This window comes from Diabrotica virgifera, chromosome 1 (assembly GCF_917563875.1).
Source record: "Diabrotica virgifera virgifera chromosome 1, PGI_DIABVI_V3a".
NCBI lineage: Eukaryota > Metazoa > Arthropoda > Insecta > Coleoptera > Chrysomelidae > Diabrotica > Diabrotica virgifera.
The window spans coordinates 214,055,895-214,081,474 of NC_065443.1; the positions used below are offsets into that span (position 1 = coordinate 214,055,895).

The window sequence follows — 25,580 nt, forward strand, 5'->3', positions numbered from 1 at the left end:
AGGCTATTGATTATATTCAAAATAAGATAGCTAAAAGGAACTACAACGTTAACGGGGTTTTATTATTTCATATGGTCAATGGACATCTATATATGAAAAAACCGCAGAGTGCTACCATTTAGAGGGGTGCGTTTTTGAGAAATGGGTGAATTAGTCCCTGGGCACATGTTACATTAGGGTGAGTTCTATGCACTTTTGGTATAAACATACCTACATAAAAATTGTTCCTGGTTAAATTTCCTATCTAAATATCGCTTTTTAAAGTCAATGATACCTTTTTTTACAAAAATATATTCAAAAGAAAAAGCACAAAGAAACCCAAAAGAAAGAAATTTTGTTTTTTGTCCCATAACTTTAGTCCACGAGGATATAGGTATAGACATTGCTTTACAGAAAAAAAACCTACATATTTCTTCTTTAAAATGTTGTGTAGTAGAGGTAATTAGGATTTATAGTTTTCGAAATATGATTTTTCAAAGTTCGCCACTCACAGCAATTTTGGGCAATTTTCCTTGTAATTTCGCAAATATTGTTCTGTAACTTTTTTCCACGTAACTTTAGGTATAGGTATGAAATGGTACACGTAATAGAAATAGAAATCAATTAGCTTTAAAATGGTCTACTGTCTAACGTTGTACGACTTTTTTTTAAAGAGATTATGGTTTTTCAAAGTTTTATACTTTTAACGATTTTTTATAATATAATATAAAAATAAAATTATATTATTATATGATATATTGTATATTATATAATATTATATTATATATAGTATATATAATATAATATTATATTATATAATATATAATACCTAATATAAAAAAAATATTATTTTTTACATTTTAACATTTTAATTATAACTTTTTTTCTTCTACATTTAGGTATATATTATATTATATAATAAAAAAAGCTTATTTTGTTTACTTTAAAATTTTGTATTACAAAAAATTCGAGGATTATTTTTGAATAAGATATTATTTTTCAAAATGTAATAAGTACTTGCAACGCTTTTTGATTTTAGGATTATTTTTTAAATTTCTCATTATAACTTTTTTTTTCTTGTACATGAATATACTATATATTGCTGAATAAAGAGGGCTTACTTTCTGTTCTTTAAAATGGTGTATCATCTATATTTAAATAATGGAAACCGAGTGATTCTTTGATATTTTTTTACCTGTATTATTTAAAATTATTTCTTTTACAAAAATTACATAAACATTAGTCTTAGAAAACATCATTTTAGTTAAAATTATTTAAACGTTGACATTTAAAAAACTTCAAAATCAAAGTCCATCTCTTCGTTAGCATTAGCTTCAATATCTTCCTCTGACACCTCAGTTGTCTTAGAGTCCCACAATTAGTACCCATGCACATGCACCCTTTGCAGAATATTGAAAAACTAATTCCTATCTTCCTACAACCGCAGTTTTTTGTACATCCTTTGGTACATTTACATGCTATTTTTTCAAGCAAAGCTTGTGGTGCAGGAGCTTTGACAGTAAATATTGGAATTAATCCATATTTTGAAGTTTGCCCGGCCGAGTCAAGTGGATCCAAAGTATTACCTATAAAAAATAAGATTCAATCATAACACACAATCACATAAAAAAGTTATAAGGAGAAATTTAAAAAATAATCCTAAAATCAAAAATCGTTGCAAGTACTTATTACATTTTGAAAAAGCATATCTTATTCAAAAACAATCCTAGAATTTTTTATAATACACCATTTTAAAGTAAACAGAATAAGCTTTCTTTTTTATTATATAATATATACCTAAATGTAGAAGAAAAAAAGTTATAATGGGAAATTTAAAAAATAATCGTAAAAAATATAAAAACTTGTTAAAAGTATAAAATCTTGAAAAAGATAACCTCTTTAAAAGAAGTCGTACAACATTATACAGTAGAACATTTTAAAGGTAATCGATTTCTATTCCTCTTACATGTACCATTGCATATGCCTAAAGTTGCATAGAAAAAAGTTACAGAAAAATATTTGCGAAATAACAAGGAAAATTGCCCAAAATTGCTGTGAGTGGCGAACTTTGAAAAATCATATTGCGAAAACTGTAAATCCTAACGACCTCTACTAAGCATCATTTTAAAGAAAAAATATGTAAGTTTTTTTTGTGAAGCAATGTCTATACCTATATCCCCGTGGACAAAAGTTATGGGACAAAAAACAAAATTTCTTTCTTTTGGGTTTCTTTGGGCTTTTTCTTTTGAATATATTTTTGTAAAAAAAAGTATCTTTGACTTTAAAAAGTTATATTTAGATAGGAAATTTATCCAGGTACAATTTTTATGTAGACGTGTTTGTACCAAAAGTGCATAGAACTCACCCTAATGTAACCTGTGCCCAGGGACTAATTCACCCATTTCTCAAAAACGCACCCCTTTAAATGGTAGCACTCCGCTGTTTTTTCATATATAGATATTCATTGACCATATGAAGTAATAAAACCCCGTTAACGTTGTAGTTCCTTTCTATAGTACATAATCAATAGCCTAATAGAGAAAAAAATACCTTTCAAATGATGTGGCACTCGACTACACTTGATATTTAAAAGACTTGGTGTTGATGTGGGGTAGAGAAAGGGCGACGAATTTTGCATGAAAATTCGTCCCCCTTTCAATACAAATTGATATGTTTTTTTTTTATTCTGAAGAAACTCTTGGTTTCCGAGTTTCTGGGGGAGGGTTCAAATTTTCGTTGGAAAACTCTGTATATATTATTTTTTACTCTTAAATATATCTTCTGGATTTTCATCGTTCTTTTTGCGTTTCATATTTTCCTATTTCACTTGCATCCATCGGCTAGGATTTCCGAGCCGGCACTCTATCTTTTTTCCAATTATTGTATATTATGTAGTTTAATTTTACTTTGTAATATCTTTTTCTGCGGTTGTTTTTGCAGATAAATTTAAAGTATTGATAAATAATTGACTTAGTTTGACTATTTATAAATTTGGAAATAAAACCATATTGCAATGGTTTGCAGTTGCCAGTTGTTATTTCTCACATTTTTGCACTGTGTCTTGTTTTTAATCCGTAAGTTTTGGCAGTTTTTATTTCACGCATTTTTGCACTGTCTTTTATTTTTATATATAGTAGGGGAGGAAAGTATGCTAAATTTGCAGTTACTCAAGCGTTATGGGGACCTATTGGGTTGTGAAGATTAGGTCCTAAAACCAAAAAGTTAAGTAAAGATTTCCATTTAAGTGGGGACTTTCCATTTTTTAATTTAATTTTCCATTTCCAACAATCGTTTTTTCCGATTATAGCGCCATCTATCCATAATTAAAAAAATGTCACGTATAAAAGTTACTTATTTTTACGTAAGAAATCCAAATCTGCAATAAAAAATGGGGGCTCCTATTTAACATTTTAAAGTAAGCCCCCCACCCCACATCCGTGGTGTTTGATGTCATTCGATAGATTTTTCAAAAATATTGAATACGTGCATTTTGTAGTTTTTCGATCTAATGTTCATTTCGCGAAATATAGCGGGGTTCCTATTTAAAATTTTAAATTTACCCCCCACCCCTCTCCGTGGGAGGTCATTGCTATAATTCGATAAATTTTTGAAAAATATTGAACACGTTTTGTTTTTAGTTTTTCGATCTGACGTTTATTTCTCGAAATATTCGCTTTTTTCTTATGAAACTTTGTGACTCACCCATTTCTTTACGCTCCGCTCAAACTGTCAGATTTTTGAAATATAGACTGTTCTGCAAGTACTTACCTTACCTTATGTTAATCTGACGATTTCGAGTTTTTCTAAGGATAGGTTTTTTTTCGGACTACCCTTAACAAACTCCCCTGTATTAAAATCCAATATATGGTAGGGGTACATTTACAGGGTACAAGGTTTCTTCCCATGTAATTTTCTGACGCGCTCGAGTAACTGCAAAAATTCCCGCTTGGGCTCCCCTACCACAAAGTTCAGAGTCAAAAGTTCATTTCAACAGGAAGGGATATTATTTTGATTTGTTTAACTTTTATCACCCTTAACTGCTGTTTGAACTTTTATGAAGATTTGCATATATAATGAACTGCCAATTCCAACCAAATACACAATTATAAACTATGTTACAACCAAAAAAATACGAAAAAACTAAAATTTCTAAAATAACATTAAAATTACGGAGTGACCTTTATTTTACGTTTAGCCGTTCATATATAATAAATTGAAATCGATGTTGTACCCAAACAGACTGATATATCTAACATTAGAAGCCAAATTTTAACTTTTTTAAATAAAAATTTAAATTTATAAAATTTGATGTTAAAATAATTATTACATGTTGTAAAACAAGAAGTTTGAAAAAATATGTGTAGTCCTCCCAAAAATTTGTTCGACTAAATAAACCTACAAAATGCTATACTTAAAAAAAGCTGCTTTGTTGGCATTTCAATTAAATAATTGTTAGAACTCTACACTTCTTTGTGAAGATCATTATTTGTGGCCACCTTATACAAGATCAGTCATGAGGAACCGGATGATGACTGACATTTCGCAAATCGCCCTGTACATTATTAAACCAAGGGGGGGGGGGGATACTTTTTTAATAGCCATTTGGCATTCCCATAGAAGTACACATGATTCACCCTGTATATTAGAATTAAACAACTATCATAAAATTTAACCAAACAGGGATTATTATCGTGATTAATATGATTAATAATGATAAAAAGCTTACGTCAAAAATATTGCGAACTGTAGATAGCAAACCATGACAGTTTTCAAAAAGTGAGTTCTCCGAAACAATGGTACAGTTTGGTTCCACATAGAACTCAATATCCCCTCATTATCTTTATGCTGCACAGTATTTTCATTTATCCATAAAATAGATTTTACGGGATATTCATCACCGCTTTTCCCACTGTTAATCACAAAAATCTTTCGCAGGACTTCCATTGCTTCTTCGCTTCGTCCTTTGGTCATTAGATATTTAGGACTTTCCGGAAGAAGAGACACGAGTACCACAGAAACCAAACTTGGCAAAGCGTAGATAATCATTAATAACCTCCATGGTCGAAAGTGGGCATTAAGGACTGGTAGGTCCAGAGACCAGTCTTGGGGAAGGATGGCCCAGGCCATGCCAGGTAAATAGATGTTGCCAAAAGCGACAAATGTTGCTATCCAAGATACCACTTTTGGTCTGTATCTGTTGTCGTGAAACTCTCCAGCGTAAGCGTAGATAATTGCAGATGATCCTGCAATACTAAAACCAGAATTTAGTAAAGTACTTAGCATATTATTAACTTAAGTCTAAGATTCGAATCTAGGTCGACCTATATTTACGAATCACCCATCTATTTATTGAATGAAACATTTCATATAATATAGGGGAGTGCAATTAGAACGAAAATATGCATTGTTTCGAAAAAATTCAAACAAGCTTATATTTTTCTAAAACTTTTTTTGTTAGTTTATATACATGTTAACGTGAAAAGTTCTACTCGCGGATTTGGCCGCTAATTGTTTATTAATTGTTTAAACAATAACAATTGTTTTGTATTAATAATTTTAAAAATAACGTTAAATTCATCATTTTACTTTTATCAAATTTGTTTCTATTTTGTTTTTGATTATACTGAATCCGAATATGGCATTGCAATTTGAAAATTCTTATACAGAAGCTCTTCTACAGTATGTCTGCGTAGCTAGGAACCACATGGAAAACCTTTTTATTATCAATTTTACGAAAAAAAGTTATTCTTCATAAAATGCTCTGGATAGTCAAAAATCTAAAACTCAACCATCAGATATCAAATTTCATCAATTTTATACGAGTTATGTCAAAAATATGAATTTCGTTAAAGAGTAAAGTACCTTTATATTTCAGAATATCAAAAAATGCTATTATGAAAAGTTGTTTGAAATTAAAAACTATGTTTAAATATACAATTACATTATTCTAATCGAAAAATTTTTTTCAATTTTTTCTCAAATTACGGATACTCATCAACATTTTATTACAATTATAACTATTTTAATATTACTTTTACGAAAAAAAGTTATTCTTCATAAAATGCTCTCCCTGGTCTAAAATATAAGATACAACCATCAGATATTAAACTTTTTTAATTTTATACAAGGTATGTAAAAAATATGATTTTTTCTTAAGAGTTGAGTATTATTCACAATATTTTAATTAGAAGGATGTAATTGAACACTAAAACAAATTTTTTAATTCCAAACAACTTTTTTTAATAACAATTTTCGATATTGTGAAATTTAACGATACTTTACTCTTGAGTGAGATTCATATTTGTTGACATACCTCGTATAAAACTCATTAAATTTGATATTTGATGATTGCATCTTAGATTATATATGATGCAGAGTATTTTATAAAGAATAACTTTTTTTCGTAAAATTGATAATAAAAAAGTTATCAATAGGTTCCAAGTTAAACAGACATACTGTATAAGAGCTAAAAAAATTTTTTTGCTGAACATTTATTATTGTTGAAGTTTATTATTAAATGTATTTTAGGTAAGTTTTACAGAAAAAAGTTTTGATAGCTTTAACATTATTTTAGCTGGTAATTTTCGGTTTTTGTATTACATTTTTGTTATCTTTCTTAATTTTCTCAAAAAGAAATAGTCTATTTCATTTCTAAAGTAAAATGATTTAGTGCATTTTAAAGAATACATCCTAAGCTTTAACAAAGCACTTATAAAACTGTAATAGATCTGTTCAAACTTGAGTAATACCGTCTTAAATTGGTGGTAATTCTATAAAACTACGAAGATTTCAAAAATTACATTTGGTAAGTCGTCATATCATTTGAATTAAATTTTTGAGATTTTTTTTGAAAACATAATTTAGTACGATGTTTGAAAGTAAGTTGTGCAAAATTGATTGTTTTATAAGAAAAATTTAGTTTAGTTTACAGTTTTAACTTCTCACAAACATTGGCGCTAGCTTACAGTGCGCCAATGTTTGTGAGAAGGGTGACTTTAGCGTTTTAAATAAAAAATTATAGAAGATACAGATTTAATTTTAGAAAATTCTTTATATAAGGTTTTTTTTGTAAAATTTTTAAGTCAGTTTTGTTCTAAAATTTATATTTTCGGAGTTATTTAAAAAAACATCAAACTTCGTAGTTCATTTGTTTAATAAAAAATGAAACACCCACTTCTCGAGTAGAACTTTTTGATATGTTGTTTATTAAATACGTCTTAATGAAATTACAAAAAGTTCTATCTTGTTTGATTTTTTCCGAAGTGAAAATCTATATGCAATCCCCTAATAGACAAATACGTTTTGCATGTATTAGTCCAGGAACCGAAGCTTTTCACCTCGCAATTTTTACAGAATGGATCGATTTGCTTGAAAATTTGAAAATAAGTAGTGGATAGTCCAAGGATCAAAATCTATATGATGCCGAAAGGCGCTTTTACCATAGGGGTGGTTGCCACCTTATCCCAGGGGTGAACATTTTTTATTACATTTTGACAGCGAAAGTTGATAAAAACATTTATTCTAAGCAAAAAATGTCCTGTACATTTTTTTGATAAAATTAATAGTTTTCGATTTATTCGCTATCGAAAGTGTTCGTTTTATATCGACTGTTTCACTAGACCAGTGGTTCCCAACCTTTTATGTCTGGCGACCCACTTTCTCAGGATTTTTCATATTCGCGACTCATCCCTTACCCATGATGATATATAATGTACATTATTCGACTACTGTAAGAGCCACGCCGCGACCCACCTAAAATCCGCGCGCGACCCACTAGTGGGTCGCGACCCACCGGTTGGGAAACGCTGCACTAGACTGTTTTTAACTGATAAAACTTCATAGCAACGCATCGTTTCCTACTGAAAAAACTCCTTAGCGACGTGATTTCTTAGCGACAAAATTATGACAGATCCGTCACGAAAGTGTCTGGTAATAACAAATAAATAAAGATTATATTTCGTTGATATGGTGCATTAATTGTCTCGTGAAATAGTCTTGTCGAATATCATTCGAGAGAAAATTATTTACCGGTAAAATTTTCTCCTAGTTTCATTCAAGTTCGTTGCCTTTTGGTAATTTTCGCTTATGAAATTTTGACAAAATCACTCGACTGACGTCTCGTGATTTAAGTCAAAATTTAATTCGCGAAAATTGCCAGGCAACAAACTTTCATACCAGTCGAAAATATTGCCGGCAAAATTTTCTCTCTTGTTATATTATATACGAAAAAATAAATGTTTTTCGATAATACTCATTTACGATTCACTCAATTTTTGCCGTAGAAAAATTTTTTTTAAATCATATTTTTGCGAATTAAATAACCTACAATTTCATATTTAAACATTTTTTCGTGTCTCGGATGCTAATCTTTCTATTCTGAAGAAAATGAGATTTTTTTACCAAACTACAAAAATTCGTTGTTTGCTTTTAGCTCCAGTTTTTTTAAAACTAATCATTCTAAGCCAGTCAAACTTCTCAAATATATTAATATGTAATACATAAATAAAGAAGAATAAATAATATCAATGACTAAAAACACCGCTAACTTACATTACTATGCCTCCAATTGGATTTTTCCTTATTTTTTCAAAAAAGAAATATATTAATTCTTTAACAGTAACTTCTTTATTTTTTACTTTAAAAAATTTGGTAAAAAAGAATTTTGTAGGTTTTTACAAGATCTATAAGCCTGTTAATATTAAATCTTTTTAAAGTCCTTAGTCACAAAAAGAGGTGACTTTAAAAGGGTTGGTAATAGTATATTACATACCTAGCGGGAAAGTCCTCTATTTCAGCCGAGCGGCAAGGTAGTTTACCGAGGTGCGAAGCACCGAGGTAAACTACAGACGCGAGGCTAGAATGAGTTCCCGCGAGGTTTGTATACTATTTTACTCACAATCGGTTAGTAGTTTATGGATTTCTAATACTCACAATCTACCAATAATAATTTCGTTTCAAATATCTGTATCCATTTTCATTATGTGATAAGATGAATTATTTTAAGTAACCTGTGAGATCGTTGCTAGGTAACAAAACAAGTTTGTTGAATCTGACATTTAGGCGATACACGACGCCATTAATTGTACATATAATCAAATTGTGTTTATTTTACAAAAATGTCTGATAGTGAATTTAGTAGAAAAGTGACAGATGCTAGCCGGGAAAGTACTTTCCCGGCTAGCTGGGAAAGTAAAGTAAGTAATAAGTCGCTTCCTGATTACTTCAAAGGTTAGAAATCCATAAATTACTAACCGATTGTGAGTAAAGGAGGTTTTTGCATGTTATTACAAGTTTTAATTGTCAATAGCTCACTCAATTTTTACCGTAGAAAAAATTTTTGCACACCACGTCCTTAGAAATTAAATATGCTACAATTTCATATTTAATTATTTTTTTTATCTCTGATGCTAATCTTTCTATTGTGAAGAAAAAGCCATTTTTTCCAAACTAAAAAAATTCGTTATTCGCTTTTAACTCCATTTTTTTTAAATAATCATTCTAAGCCGGTAAAACCTCTAGATCCTATTATTAATACATAAATGAAAGAGACCAAATAAGGTCAATGACTAATTTTAATTAGGGTGGTGATTAGGAGGTTGCTTCCGATCACTTTTTCGCTGAAAAAAATAGGGACTGACACTCATTTCATCATAAGTCACTCAATTTTTGAGCTAGAGACTTTTTTTATTTCTAAAGATATATATTTTTAAATACTTTAAATTAGTTTGATTAATTTATCCTTAAAAAATGCATAGTTTTCCCGTCTTTTGACTTTGAAACTACAATATTTAGCATTTGACGAAGAAGAGCTAACATATAATAAAGTATATCTCGATTACTACTGGTCTTAAAGAAAATAAAAAAAGGATTTTGTTTATTTTTTTAAAAGGTACATTTTTGTTAAGTAAAGTTGTGTTGATAAAACGAAAAGTTTTGGAGTTATGCAGAAAACTTATTGGTTTTTAAAACATTGGTTTTTTCGACATAAAACTAACCCTTTCGATGGCGAATAAATCGAAAAGTAATAATTTTATCAATAAAATGGATAGAACGTTTTTTGCTTAGAATGAATGTTTTTACCAACTTTTGTGGTCAAAATATAATAAAAAATTTCCACCCTCGAGATGGGGTGGCAACCACCCCCATGGTAAAATCGCCTTTTGGCATCATACAGATTTTGATCCTTGGACTATACACTACTTTTTCTCAAATTTTCAAGCAAATCGTTCTATTCTGTAAAATTTGCGAGATTTTGTCCTATTTTAAGCTTCATTACTTGGACTATATTGCCTATCAAAATGTTCATAGTAATCCTTAATAGCCCAGTAAATGACGGTTTTGGAGTGTAATTGTCCTGGTCACGACGGATTTGCCTGAAAATTTGGATATATGTTTCTCTTACCCTACACTTCATTATTGGACTTAAGCTCAGGGTTGCTTTTACTTTGCGGGTGAAAGCCCCTCCTCTCGGGGGTGTAAATACATACGTTCAAGATAAGTCCGGAAATGGATTTTTCAACAAATCCTAAGTATCTTTCGTTTTATAGCGTTTTTCACTAAGTCAATACTATTCGAGTTATTTGCGAGTGAAAATGTTAATTTTTTAACAAAAAACAAACACGTTTTCAGGTTTTTGGCAAATAACTCAAAAAGTATTTTGTCGAAAAAAATATTCTTATTTTTTATATTTATGAAGTCTGTAGACCTAGTAGGCATTGATTCAAATACCATGTGAAATACTACAGTTACTAGGTGACAAAGGATTACATATCATCCATTCTATCTGTGTCGCTGTTTGGAATTCAGGAAAATGGCAATCTGATTGGTGTACCTCAATTTATATCCCACTACACAAAAAAGGAACTACTACCAGATGTGAAAACTACCGCACACTGTCACTAATAACACATGCTAGTAAAATCTTGTTGCATATCATCAAAAACAGATTAAAACCTATCTACATTACCAAATACCTCAGGAACAAGCGGGGTTTGTAAAGGGTAAAGGTACAAGGGAACAAATCCTGAACCTGAGACAACTCATTGAAAAGTCTAGAGAATTTCAAGTACCTATGATTATATGCTTCGTTGACTACCAAAAGGCATTTGATTGTGTAAGCTGGATAAATCTGTGGTCAATTTTAATAGAAATGGGCACACCAATGCACCTGGTGACACTTATTAAAAATCTGTACTAGTCTAATATAGCGAAAGTACGACTACATCAGAAAATCTCAAACAAATTCAAGACCGAGAGAGGTGTTAGACAAGGATGCGTATTGTCACCTGACTTATTTAACATTTATGGTGAACATGTCGTGAGGATGGTTTTAGAAGGATGGGCCGGTGGAGTAACAGTAGCTGGTAGGAAAATCTCCAATTTAAGATTTGCTGATGACACTACACTTATACCAGCAAATGAGCAAGAAATGTTTGATCTTCTGCGAAGAGTTGAGTACGAAAGCAATAAAGTTGGTCTGAAAATCAATAAAGCTAAGACAAAAATAATGGTGGCCGACAGATTCGACACTATTCAACTGACTAACATGTTACAGGAATACCAGATAGTAAACACCTTTATCGATCTCGGACCTAGTATAACTAACGATGGTAACTGTGAAGCAGAAGTTCGGAGACGTATTGGTATGGCAAAAAATGCGATGAGTCGCCTAACTAAAGTTTGGAAAAACAGATATATCTCTCAAAATATCGAGATGAGACTGGTAAATGCCCTTGTATTCTCAATATTTCTATACAGAGCAGATACTTGGACTCTTCGCGCATGCGAGCGCCAAAAAATTGATGCCTTTGAGATGTGGTGCTGGAGAAGAATGCTGCGCATACCTTGGACAGCTCATAGGACAAACGTTTCCATTCTAAACCAACTCAATATTAAAAAAAGGCTGTCCACAATATGTCTGCAACGAATTCTGCAATTCTTTGGTCACGTGGTTCGCAGAGGTGACGACAGTTTGGAGAGATTAATTGTTTCTGGAAACGTTCCGAGGAGAAGATCAAGAGGACGATCACCAACTAGATGGTCTGACCAAATAAAGCATTCAGCTGGAAACTCATTCTGCGAAGCTCTTAGAGCAGCTGAAGATAGAGACCAATGGAGAAACATTGTTAGGAATATTGGAAGAAATCACGATCCTCAGTAAAGGGGAAACGACAAGAGAGAGAGAGAGAGAGAGAGAGAGAGAGAGAGAGAGACCTAGTAAAAGCAGAATTGTAGCTCATGAAAAGTAGGTTCTGTAGCACATTATGTGTATCTTACCAATGCTCCAGTATACGCGTTCTCTTATCTCCTAAAATAGTATATTGGTTTTTACTCATAACTCGGATAGTTTTTAAGCTATTAAATGCTTAAAATAATCCCATTGAGTCTTTTTAAAGGCAATAAGATCATTTAAATTATTTTTTTAATTCTTATTTTTGAAAGGGTTGTAGTTGAAAGGGCTTGAACGAGTCACTAATCACAAGTGTATACAGACTTTGAATAGCCATATCTTAACCAATTTTCGTGTTATAGAAAAACAGAAACATTCAAAATATTCAAAAAAGCAAAGCCTACATTTTCTTACTCTTCGAGATTTTTCGAGTCACTAATAATTTTTAAGATGTATTGAAAATGTTTGAAATGTTTGATCTTCTGCGAAGAGTTGAGTACGAAAGCAATAAAGTTGGTCTGAAAATCAATAAAGCTAAGACAAATTTTTTTTTAAAAATAAATTTTTTCAAAATAAAAAAAATTTACTATAAAACCAAATGTTTTCAAAAATGAGCACTTTAAACCGGTCAAATTACAGATCACATAAACAATACATTTATAAAGTAAATAGTTATAAAACGGTAACGATTAATTTAATGACCAACAATATTTTGAGCGTATCTCGCTTAGTTTTGATGCTAGAAACTTTTATAAAAAATAAAATAAAGATTTTTTTAAACACTTTAAAAAAAGTTTTGTTGATATTTCCCGGAAAAGTACTTTATTTTTTGGTTATTTCATATTGAAATATTCGATTTGGATTTCACGAATAAGAACCTATTTTTCGTGAGCTACAACTTTACTTTTACTAGATCCATAGACGTAATAAATACATCATTTGTTTTCTTTTTTTTATAGGCTCCATTGTTGTTAAGAATGTTGTTTTTATAAAATACATACTTACTATTTTAGTACATTCTTTGACGGTTTTTGCGGTAAATTTTAAAGAACCGCTTGGATTGACTTGAAATTTGGCATACACGTAGATAATATGTTAAAGAAAAAAGTGATATTGTGCCGATGTGTGCTTTTGCTCTGGGGGTGGGTACCACTCCTCCTCGGGGGTGGAAATATTTAACCTCAAAATAACCTCAGAAATCGATAGACATTTCAATTCTGAGTAAAAAATATTATATACGACTTTTTGTCGATGATTTCCTACATGAAAAAAATTGATGATTTCCTACATGAAAAATGCATCTTTTTGAGTGGATTTTCAAAAATAACTCTAAAATTATGCATTTTTACGAAAAAGTCATTAGAATCAAAAAGAAACCTTTTAAAATAATGAATTGAGTGGTGTTCTTTAAATTATTATAGCAATAACACTATTTACCTAAGTTACACCCTACTTAAAATCGGGGTTTTTTCGAATTAACCTTGAATCAAACATTTTATCATTAAATAACGCAGAAAATAGAGATTTTTTGGAAAAAAATTATGGAGACATCTTTTAAAGACTTTACTGATACCTTTAAAAGGTGCTGCGATAAACGTGATTTTGATAAAAAATGGCCTAGTTATTAAACAAACAAAACGATTATGTCATTGAAAAAACAAAAAAATAATTACTTAAATCGGTGAATTTTCCACAAAAATAAAAATTAACATTATTCCATATAAATTTAGCTTTATTTATAAACTGACTACGTGTTCTGAGATTTTAACCGGTTTAAAGTGCCTAGATTTGAAAAAAAAAAATCAATTTAGTATTAAATTATTTTTTGATATTTTATAAATTTTTTCCATTTTTTTCAAAATTACTTGAAAACTAAAAGAAATTTAAAAATATATATGAATACTAAAATGTAGTATTTTTCATACTCAAACTTTTTCAGTTTTTTCAATGTCTCTGTGATAAAAACTGAGTGAGATATTTATATTTTAAGTTTGCAAGTAAGTGTGAGAAGCAGTTTTATAAGCTCTTTGAATCGCATGCTTTAAAAATTAAAGACCCCCATAAAGTCCAACTTTTGAGAACTTTTAGCACTTGCAATTCCCGACAAAATAAGCTTTGAAACAATGAAATATCTTGAAAATTACAGAAGTTATCGTTAAAAAACCGTTAAGCTATTAAATTTTCAGCTTGCTAGTAATCAACTTTTTGGTACGCGGGATCCAGGTCTATAAGTAAAGTAATTTGCTTACATTTAATGCTAAAAATTAAAAAAATAAATAAAAAAAAATAAAAATAAAACTTTCTTAAAAACTTTTGATAAATTTTCCCTAAAGAGTGCTTCATTTTTTGGATATTTCACGTCGAAATGTTCGATTTGGATTTTCATGATAAAGAACCTACTTTTCATTAGCTACAACTCTGGTTCTACTAGCTCTCCAAACTTCGTACATACACAGATTTTTTTCAGTTTTTCATAATCTATATTTCTGCTCGGAATATTTTTTCGATAAAATAATTACTTTTTCAGTTATTTGCGAACAACCGTCTAACAACGTGATTCATTTGTTGAAAAATGAACATATTCACTGGCAAATAATTTGAAAAGTATTGACTTAGTGAAAAAACTCTATAGAACAAAAGTTGCTTAAAATTAGTATGTATGTATACACCGTTCTTAGGCGTCAACGCCCTTCGGTAGGGATCTATGGAGGAGTATCACCAAGCCGGAAGCCCTTATCCCTTCCCGTACCGCTCCTCCATAGGCCGATCAGACGCCAGTTTATTCCAGACCAAGCCGTAGACTCTATTGAGTTTTATACTACGGCGTTGGCCTTTTATAAATTTCATGACCTAGCTGAGGCTCGAACCAGCGACCGCAAATCGCAAATCCACTAAACTTGTCGATCGACTGAGCCCCAGCTAACTGGACCGTCAAGACCGACTTAAAGCTTAAAATTAGTCAGTTTATCAATTTCCGGACTTATTTTGGACCTATGTTTTTTCACCCCCGAGAAGGGGTGAAACTCACCTCAGGGCAAAAGCACACATCGGTACTATATCACTTTTTTTCTTTGACTTATTAGCTAAGTGAATGCCAAATTTCATGTCAACCCAAGCGGTTGTTTAAATTTCACAGGTTTTGCAATATTTTACCGAGAGTGAATGATCTAATAAATGTCTTTGTAGGGTTAGTTTATTAGGGTTGAACATATTAAATACTCAATACACTAAATTACGAACATAAAATAAAGTTTAAATCACTACAAAATGCATCATTACCTAATTTAAACTTACAAATTATTTTTTATACAAATTCTTATTTAGAGGGTATTTTTAAAGGGTTTAAAACTATAAAATACATTTTAATATGAGAAACAATCAAATTCCTATATTAAGCATACTATTTAACATACCTACACATAATTTAGATTTAAATAACGCTTATAATATATGCTGTTTTTATTTTTTGGTAAAAAAGGGTAGTTTTCACCCCTTAAAAATAAAAAGCACACATTGTAGTCATATATTTTTTGAAGAGGAGGGCAAGATGAGCTTATTTGCAAAATTTCATCTAAATCGGAGCAGTTCTTTAGAATTTAGAGGTTTTGCAATATCTTACCGTTAAAGAACGTACTATTTGAGCTATTTGTGAAAAATCGTCGTAAAACGTTTTGTTTTTGTTGAAAAGTAAACATTTTCACTCGCAAATAACTCAAAAAGTATTGACTTGGCGAAAAAACTACAGAATAAAAGTTGCTTATAATTAGTCAATTTATCCATTTCTGGGCTTATCTTGAACGTATATTTTTTCACTCCCCGAGATGGGGTGGCTTTCACCCCCCAAAGTAAAAGCAACCCTGTGATAAACTCCAATAATAAAGTAGAGGGTAAGGGGAACCTAAAAATACTCTCCAAAACCGTCATTTACTGGGCTATTAAGGACACTATGAACATATTTTGATAGGTAATACATGCATTACGTAGTTGTCTATGTATGAAATAAAAAAAAATCATTCGGCAAACAGATGGGTGAAGGTCGACCCAGATTCGTATCTCGTACTATGTATTATAATACTTACAAAAATCCATTGAAATATCGCAACAATATAAATAACCACACTTCTGAAACAATACTACAAATAATACTGAGGAGGGAACTTATAATGAGCGATATTATAGTTACTCTTTTCCGCCCCGTTGTATCGGCTAAATATCCCCACAAATGTGATCCGGATACAACTCCGAAGAAACTGATGGCGTATAAAATCCCTTTATCTCCTAAGCTTAGGTTTAAGTCACATTGTGCGGCTGGTGTTATGAACATGGCACTCATAGTCTCTACTATGACGCACATCAGACTGCCTCCTGTCGCCAGAAGAAGGAAAAGGTTAAATTTACCGAAACCTAAAACCAAAGAAAGCTGGATGAATAATAATGTAATATGGCAGATTGGCATCAAAGTTTTCGTGTTCTTTTGTGTTTGATGGTTTGTTTTTGAAATGTGTGAAAGCCACCAACTAAGATTAACCAACGAATTTTTCAAAAATATGGACACATACAAATATACTTGGTCACAAACTATCAGAAATTTAAAATCAATTATTACAACAATGCACAAGAGCATGGAGAGAAATAGTTTGTTATATAAATTAGGTCTGGATCCCGCGCACCAAAAAAAGTTGATTAATAGCAAGCTGAAAATTTGTTAATAGCTTAAGGGTGTCTAGTCGGACAAACTTTGATATATTGGAACATTGCAACAGGGGAAGTTTTAATTGTGGAACAGGTTAAAAATTTGGAATGTCAGACTACGAAAACGTCAGATGTATTTTGTCCGACAGAACTTCCAATTAATTTGTTACCCTTTCATTAAACTCTGATGCAAAAGTCAGACTGCTATTACTAACCAACATGATTTCTGTCATTTGGCATGTTCTTCGTGTTCCACTCATTAAAATCCCCAGTTAGCAATACACACCAGTCTGATTTTTGCATGAGAGTTTAATGAAAGGGCAACAAATCAATTGGAAGTTCTGTCCGACCAAATACATCTGACGTTTTCGTAGTCTGACTCCAAATTTTTAACCTGTTCCACCATTAAAACTTCCCCTGTTCCAGTGTTCCCATATATCAAAGTTTGTCCGACTAGACACCCTTAAGCTATTAACAAATTTTCAGCTTTCTATTAACCCTGCTGTCCCGTTCGAGTCAACTACACAAATGTACTGTTCGGGTCAATATGACCCAACTATGGTTTACGCTCCTTAATCGAAATAAAATAAGCTAATGGTGATAAATAAAACTTTATTAACAAGAAATTATGGTTAATTAAACAAAAATTATGTTGTTAATGTAAATTAAACCTTATTAAAAAAAACAAAAGGCATTTTTTCTTTCAAAAAATCCTAGTAACAAATATCTACAAAAATTTAATTCAGTTTACAACTGGGACAGTAATAAAAAGAATGGATTTTACAAATATGTTTGTGATATAATACAACATAATAATTAGTCTTGTTATCGTTTTTATTTCCATCTTGTCTACTTGTTCCTGCTCGTGTCCTTTTTACCAGTTCGTAAGAGCCTTTAATTTTCGGTATATTTTTTCTGGAAATGATGACTGGATTCATTAGTTTTTTCCCTATTCATCAAGAAAAATTCGCCGTTTTCCCAATTGATTGGTATTCCATTGGATATTTATTGATGCCCATAACACGAACGCGTTGTAGGCAGAAATGTCCAGTAGATTATAAAAAACAATCATTGGCCAGCGATTTATCTCTTCTTACATGTATACGTGCCAACAAGCTAATTATAGAGTATCCACTGCTCCCTTATTTGAATTGTAATCTAAAATAATTTGGGGCTTTTTCATTTGATGAAAGTGATGCATGATGCATCGATTCATGATGCAAAGTACTCATAAGAACAACATTTTTATTATTTTTGGGAATATTGTCAAATCTTGCATGAAGCAAAAAAGTAGAGCTATGAACTTCTTTATTCGCGATTTTTGCTGAAAGCTCCGGTTTATTTTACTTATAATCCCCGGTATTGTATCTACATATGTTGTTTTAGGAGAAATTGTCCTAAATTTTACAATGTAAAAAAGTTATACACGTAATATTGTGGCATTCCAGATCACTACTCAAGTCACACATCACACGCATTTCTGTATAGATCTGCAATTTTAGAGCATAAGAAGTTTTAATGTTCATAATTACATAAACCGGTGGCAACAACGCATTGTGCGAAATAAAAGTGTTAAACATTTTCACCAGAGTTTATTCCGATTTTTGAGGTAATAGTGCGAAATAAAATATTAACTATATGCGAACATTTGTATAAGGTCATAAACTATCTAAAGTGCAAAAAATAGTGGCAAAAATCGGCCTATAAGTAACTTATAGAACATTTTATGTTAATCAAAACAAACGACATTTTATAAATTCCAGTTCTTTTGACAACAGATAAGAGAACAAGTCTTGATCAAATTAAAAGCGACGTTGCCGGTTTTCCAAAAAGTTTTAAAAATCCAAGAAAGGAAATCAATCAATTAATAATAAACTAAGTAAACAAGATTTCGAAGTAAAAAGAATTTTAATATTTAAAGTCATACTCAATTATTGCTTGAGAAGTTCTAGAGCCTTCGCCGGGTCGACTGGGGAACTAGAGCTTATCGCTTGCTTTAATATAGAGTACAAATACATAAAAATGGTGGATAGTGATAATGATTACACCTCAGAAGACAGTAAAAAGAGAAGTCTAGAGATAGATGCAGACAATATTTTTAACAAGAGCAAGAAACTATCCAGAACACCAACCAAACAACAGAAAGATGAAAACAAAATTGATCAGCTTTTAAAAATGATGCAAAATTTAACAGATCAAACACAAAGTTTAACATCGGAGGTAAAAGGAATAAAAGAAGAACAACGAGAATATAGAAATGACCTCCGAGAATTAAGAAAAGAAATAAATGCATTCAAACAAAGTAACCAACAACTACAAAAAGAAAATGATGAAATGAAACAGGAACTAAAGATAGTGAAAATGAAGGTAGAAAAGTTCGAGAAAGAGAGAAAAGCTAACAATGTTATTGTCCAGGGTCTACCGATGGATACAAATAACCCAAATGTAGTCAATGAGGTTATGGCAGATTTCGTGGAAAGAGAATTAGGTATTAAAGTAGAAATAGAAGAAGCTTATAAAATAGGGGACAAAACATGTCTTGTAAAACTAAAAAACAAAAATGAAAAAATAAAAATTATGAAGAACAAAAACAAACTAAGGAATTCAAAGCCGGAAATATATATCAATAACGATCTAACGCAAGAAGAGATGAAAATACAACAAGAAATACGGAGAATTGCAAAATTTCAAAAAGAAAACGGTAAGAACACTAGAGTAGGTTATCAAAAATTAATTATTGACGGGACTGAATGGAAATGGAACAAAGAGAAGAATGAACTGGAAAGGGCAAAGCAGGACACGCCAAAAAACTGATAAAAAAACAAATATTGGATAAAACACAAAAAACGGACACGAAAATGGCAAAGGAAAAGGACCTGAACAGATTAGATAAAATAAAACATATATATATATATATATATATATATATATATATATATATATATATATATATATATATATATCGGTTTTAAAACGTTCTCCTACGTCTTCCGATGCCTAGTCGCCATTCACTTCGGTCCATCCAAAGGTCTTCATCCAATTCTCTTTCTCTCATTTCTCGATTTATGCCTTCTCTCCAACTCAGGCGGGGTCTTCCTCTTTTTCGTCTACCATGAGGGGTCCACGTTAGGATTTGTTTCGGGAGTCGTTCTTCGGACATTCTTTGTACGTGTCCATACCATCTAAGCTGTTTGGTACTAATGTCATCTACTATTGTGTGTTTCAAATTCATTATTTCCCTAATTCTGTTGTTGGTTACCCTTTCTAATCTTGATTTTCCTGCTGAGCGCCTCCAGAAATCCATTTCTGTTGCTTCAAGTTTTCTCTTGTATCTTTCTTTTATTTGCCATACTTCACTGCTGTAAGTGATTATACTCTTAACAATTGTATTGTATATTCTATGTTTGTTGTTGTTTGATATTGACTGGTCCCAGAGGATGCTATTGAGAAGGGTAATTGCTTTTCTTCCCTGGTTGTTTCTTTCTTCTATCGTCCGGTCTACGCTTCCTTCTTGTGTGATGGTCATACCAAGGTATTTATATGCGTCGCAATGTTTAATAATTTCGCCATTCCCCAGTGTAAGGTCCTGCTGTGTCCCACCGATACACATATATTCGGTCTTCTTTATGTTTATTTCCAAACCACCTTTTTTGTACTCCTCTATTAATTTCCTTGTCATATATTCTATATCATCGTAGTCTTGCGCTAGTACAAGTTGGTCGTCTGCAAATGACAAAGTGTATATTGTATTGTTGCTGATCGGTAATCCCATGTTTTTGCATTTGCGTTTCCAAAGTTTTAGAGTTTGTTCGAGGTAGATCTTAAATAATGTCGGTGAAAGGCAGCACCCTTGTTTTAGGCCTTTGCTAATTTGGAATCCTCTCGATAGCCTGCTTCCAACTTTCATAAAATAAAACATACGAACACAAAAAAATATAATAAAAAACCGAAAAAATGTGATCAACTAAAAATAAGTACGTGGAACATCAGAACAATGCTTGAACCAGGAAAAATGCAGGATATCGTCTCAGAACTAGAAAGATACCAAATTGATATTGCAGTGATTCAAGAAATCAGATGGGCAGGTCAAGGAGAAATACATAGAAAAAACTACACACTACAGTACTCGGGACATGAAAAACAAGGTCAATATGGAGTTGCTTTCATAATTATGGGAAAAATAAAAAATAACATTATGCAATTTAAACCAATAAATGAACGTATGGCTTACCTGAGAATTAACGCCAAACCATTTAATATATCAATCATAAACGTATATGCCCCAACTGAAAGTGCTACTGCGGAGGAAAAAGACAAATTGTATGAGGAACTCGAACGAGAAATGGAGAAGTTACCTAGAGAAGACACAATACTGGTAATGGGAGATTTTAATGCCCAAATAGGTAAGGAAGACTACATTAACCAAGTAGCAGGTAAGCACACAATACACGAAAAAACTAACGACAATGGCCAACGATTATGTAATCTAGCATCTAGTACCAATATGATTATCGTTAGTACAAAATTCGAACATCCCAAATACCATAAAGTGACGTGGATTTCCCCAGACCAAAAAACATGGTCACAAATAGACCATATTCTGATTACAAGAAGGAAGCAAACATCGGTAACAGACGTGAGGTCCTACAGAGGTGCACATGCAGACACAGACCATTTTATGGTGACTGCAAAAGTAAGACAAAAAGTCAAAAGAACACTAAAAAACACGACAACAAAAAATAAATGGCACGTAGAAAAACTGAATACTCCAGACATAAGGATTAAATATGCTGATGACATGAACAAAAAACTGAAGGAACAATCTAAAATGGAGAAATATAAAAAAATGTATAAATGAAACAGCGGAAGTACACGTAGGGATAAAAAGAAACAAAAAAAGACAAGAATGGTATAATGAAGAATGCCATAAAATGTTAAAAAAGAAGGTAGAAATGAGACAAATGTGGATAAGAACAAATAGACAGGATTATAGGGAAGAATACAATATAATAAGGCATGCATGTAAGAAAAAAATAAGGAAAATTAGACGTGAGTGGTTGGATGATAAGATAAAAGAAATAGAAAAAGAGAGTAAGAACAGAAACACAAAAGAATTCTATAAGAAAATTAGTGAGCATAACAAAACGTTTAAAGGGAAGATAAAAAGCATAAAAGATAAAAATGGAAAAGTATCAGAAAACGATGAAGAGTATAAAGAAATTTGGACTAACTATTTTAAAGAATTATTAACAGAACAACAAGATCAAGACCTAAATGAAAACAGAGGAGAAGAGACAATGATGTTAGGAAACCAGCTACAAATACCAACAAAAGAGGAAGTTGAGGAAATTATTAATAGCAGCCGTAATGGTAAAGCCTCAGGATCGGACTGTATCAATATGGAGCTTATAAAATATGGTGGTGAAGAATTAAAAGATAGATTATACAATTTAATAAAAGACATATGGGACGAAGAAAAAATGCCGGAAGAATGGTACAAAGGACAAATTATCACGATTCATAAAAAAGGAGATCAACAGATGTGTAAAAACTACAGAGGACTGACGCTATTAAACACAGCATATAAAATCATGTCCGCCTTAATACAACGAAGACTGACCGAAGCTACCACGAATATCATAGGACACTATCAATGCGGATTTGTTAAGGGAAAGTCTACAACAGATGCCATACATACAGTTAAACAAATTATGGAAAAAGCTCATGGATATAAAATAGAAATTGAACTGCTTTTTATAGATTTTCGACAAGCATTTGATACAATAAATAGATCAAAACTAATGGTAGCTCTGAAAGAAATGGGAATACAACATAAATTAAGAAGATTAATACAAATGACAATGAGTAGAACTGTAGTTAGTATAAAAACTCAAGTAGGCGACACAGAAGAATTTGTCATCAATAAAGGGGTGAGACAAGGAGATTCATTATCAGCAACTCTGTTTAATCTTGCCCTAGAATACGTCGTCAGGAAGATCAACAAAGGCACCCTCCGAACGAGAGAAGGACAAATAATAGCATACGCTGATGATATTGTGCTAATAACAAAAAATAGAAAAACAATGGAACGAATGTTAAACGAAATGGTAACAGAAGGAAAAGTAATGGGATTAAAAATAAACCAAGAGAAAACCAAAATAATGAGATTTGACAAAAACTTTGAAAACAGAAAGGTTAGAGTAGGAGAATACACTTTTGAAGAAGTCGAAAAATTTAAATATTTAGGAATATTAATAACAAACAATGGAGAAAGAGAAACCGAAATCAAAGAAAGGATTATTACAGCAAATAAGAGCTTCCATGCAAATAAAAAATTACTTAAAAATAAGTTATTGAGTAAGAAATCAAAAATGAAAGTATACAAAACAATAATTCGACCGACGATGATGTATGCAGCCGAAACTCTTAGCATGACAAAAAAACAAGAGGAAAACCTTAGAATACAAGAAAGAAAAATACTAAGAGCAATATTAGGACCAATAAAAATAAATGACAATGAATTTAGACAAAGAACGAACCTTGAGTTACTGGAAGAAATTGAGGAGGATATAGTATGTAAAATAAAACAGCAAAGAGCAAAATGGCTAGGACACATATGGAGATCCGGATCAACTACGACGATATACTCAATATTGGAATGGACACCAGCTGGCAAAAGAAGACGTGGAAGACCAAGATCTACATGGTTACAAGAAGTAGTAAGTGATCTCAACAATGCGGGCATACGACATTGGAAAGGGAAAACCAGAGACAGGAAAGAGTGGAGAAAAATAACAGAGAAAATTAAATAACGAACATGGGGACTGATCTACCTCAAAACATAGATCTAGAGAGCGTAAGCGGCGTAACCCCTAAAGGGGTGTTTAGCCACTATATATATAATTACATAAACCCCAAAGTTATGTGCCATATTTCGCTGGCTTGCTGAAATGTACCATTTGAAGGGAGAGCGGCCTGTAAAGGCATTTAGTTGCTTATCGACGGTAACATTTTCATCAGGGTTAAAATTTCTTTTTACATTTTCTAACCATGTTTCATAAATTTCACGTATTGCCGCAAGTTTATTAAAACGTCTTCTATCCTGTCTAGTAGTTTTGTTATCAAAACGTATTACTTGCAAACTTTTTGTAAATATATCAAGCGACATTGTTGATCGAAATATAGTACGACCCGTTTCTTTATTCCATAAACTTTTAGTTGATTCACCATGCGACTTATAAACTCGAGCTAAAAATAAAAGACCAATGTATGCTTGGAAACCAACTTTATTCATGTCTTTCCAGTTGGTTCCAAATACATGCTGTCCGTCCATGTTGGTCATATTTATAATTTGGTTTGCAACATCGTCCAGCTATACTACTACAGTTTATTTTACAAGTTTTAGCTTGCAGAAACCTGTGTTTATTTACAGACGTATCCGGCTGACAAACACACAGGTACTGCTAATATAGAATACTGCCACCTAAACACACATACACAGGTAATTTTTAACGGTTTAAATACGCGGGTCACATTGACCCGAACGTACCCTAGGTAACAATTTCATTTTTATCAAAAAAATCAGGAAGTTGAATGTTTATCTCACATGCAATTGAAAGACTTCATATTAGGTAATAAAGTCACGAAACACCAAATCGTTCCGCCGCGTAATAATTTGTAAAATAAGAAATAAATTATTTTTTGGGTCAAATAGACCCGAACAGGACAGCAGGGTTAATCAACTTTTTTTTCTTATGCGGGATCCATACCTTAATAGTTTGTTTGTTTTTAATAGTTATTCGAACACAAAATAACAAAAAAAAACAAAGTAGTTTGAGTAAAACAAACTTGAATAGTATGATCCATTATAGTAAACATAAACAGACGTTATATCAAGAAAGATTGGATGAGAAATTAATTAATAAAACTTAAACTGTAGAAGACTTATATGAAAACATTGTAGGTAGTAGGCACAGAAAGCCTACGGTACGGGAAATAGTACTAGAAATAAGCAGTACCTCTATTCTCATTAATAGTTTAAATGAATTCTTATGTAATACATGCAAGACTGAAGAGTAATCTACTACCATCTACTACTACTACTAGTACATGTGGGTTTATAACGTTCTTCGCCGTTTTTTGACTTTGGTTTTGGTTTTGGTTGTTCCATAGGTTCTCTTCTCTATGTTTCTTTCTCTCAACTCTTTGTCTATTTCCTTTGGTATTCGTTGTTCATCCATTATTTGTATATTTCTGAACCAGATAAGTTGTTTTGTCGATAAGTCATCCGTGACTTATCGATCATTTCTATTCTAGATCTTCCTGCTGATCTTTTCCAAAAATCCATTTTTGTTGCTCCCAGCGTTTGTCATGTAATGACAAGACGTATTTATGCAGCTCTGCGTGGGGATGTATGTGTATTTTCAACGAAACTCTTCATTAAATATAAAGTATTATCGTAATTTATAACAATTGTTGGGCTACCTGTTCGAATGCCATCTTTTACTCGTTCAGTTTCCTCAAAGCGCTTTAAATTTTTTTGTACCGCCGCGCGCCTCCTTATAGATATAAGAATGGTTTGGGAAAGTATCGTTGAACAAATTGGCTACTTCACTATTATATAAGATCTTTTTCTGTCGCCTTAACCATTCATTTAAAACAATAATTCGTTATTTTTCATTAAAAACCGTCTTTATTATAGAGTTTTTAAAAACAAATAAAGCAACTGTCAATTTAAGTT

The 25,580-nt window shown here is 31.7% G+C and overlaps 1 protein-coding gene across 1 annotated transcript in view; it reads right to left on the minus strand.

Moving 5' to 3' along the window:
• LOC114325774 (synaptic vesicle glycoprotein 2B) overlaps positions 1–25,580 on the minus strand; it is a 57,295-nt gene that overhangs the window by 18,004 nt on the left and 13,711 nt on the right. Inside the window, exons 2-3 of the mRNA XM_028273905.1 lie at positions 16,228–16,552; positions 4,706–5,230 (exon numbers count right to left, since the gene is read on the minus strand). Coding sequence (XP_028129706.1) covers positions 4,706–5,230; positions 16,228–16,552 — 850 coding nt within the window. The remainder of the gene's footprint in view (positions 1–4,705; positions 5,231–16,227; positions 16,553–25,580) is intronic.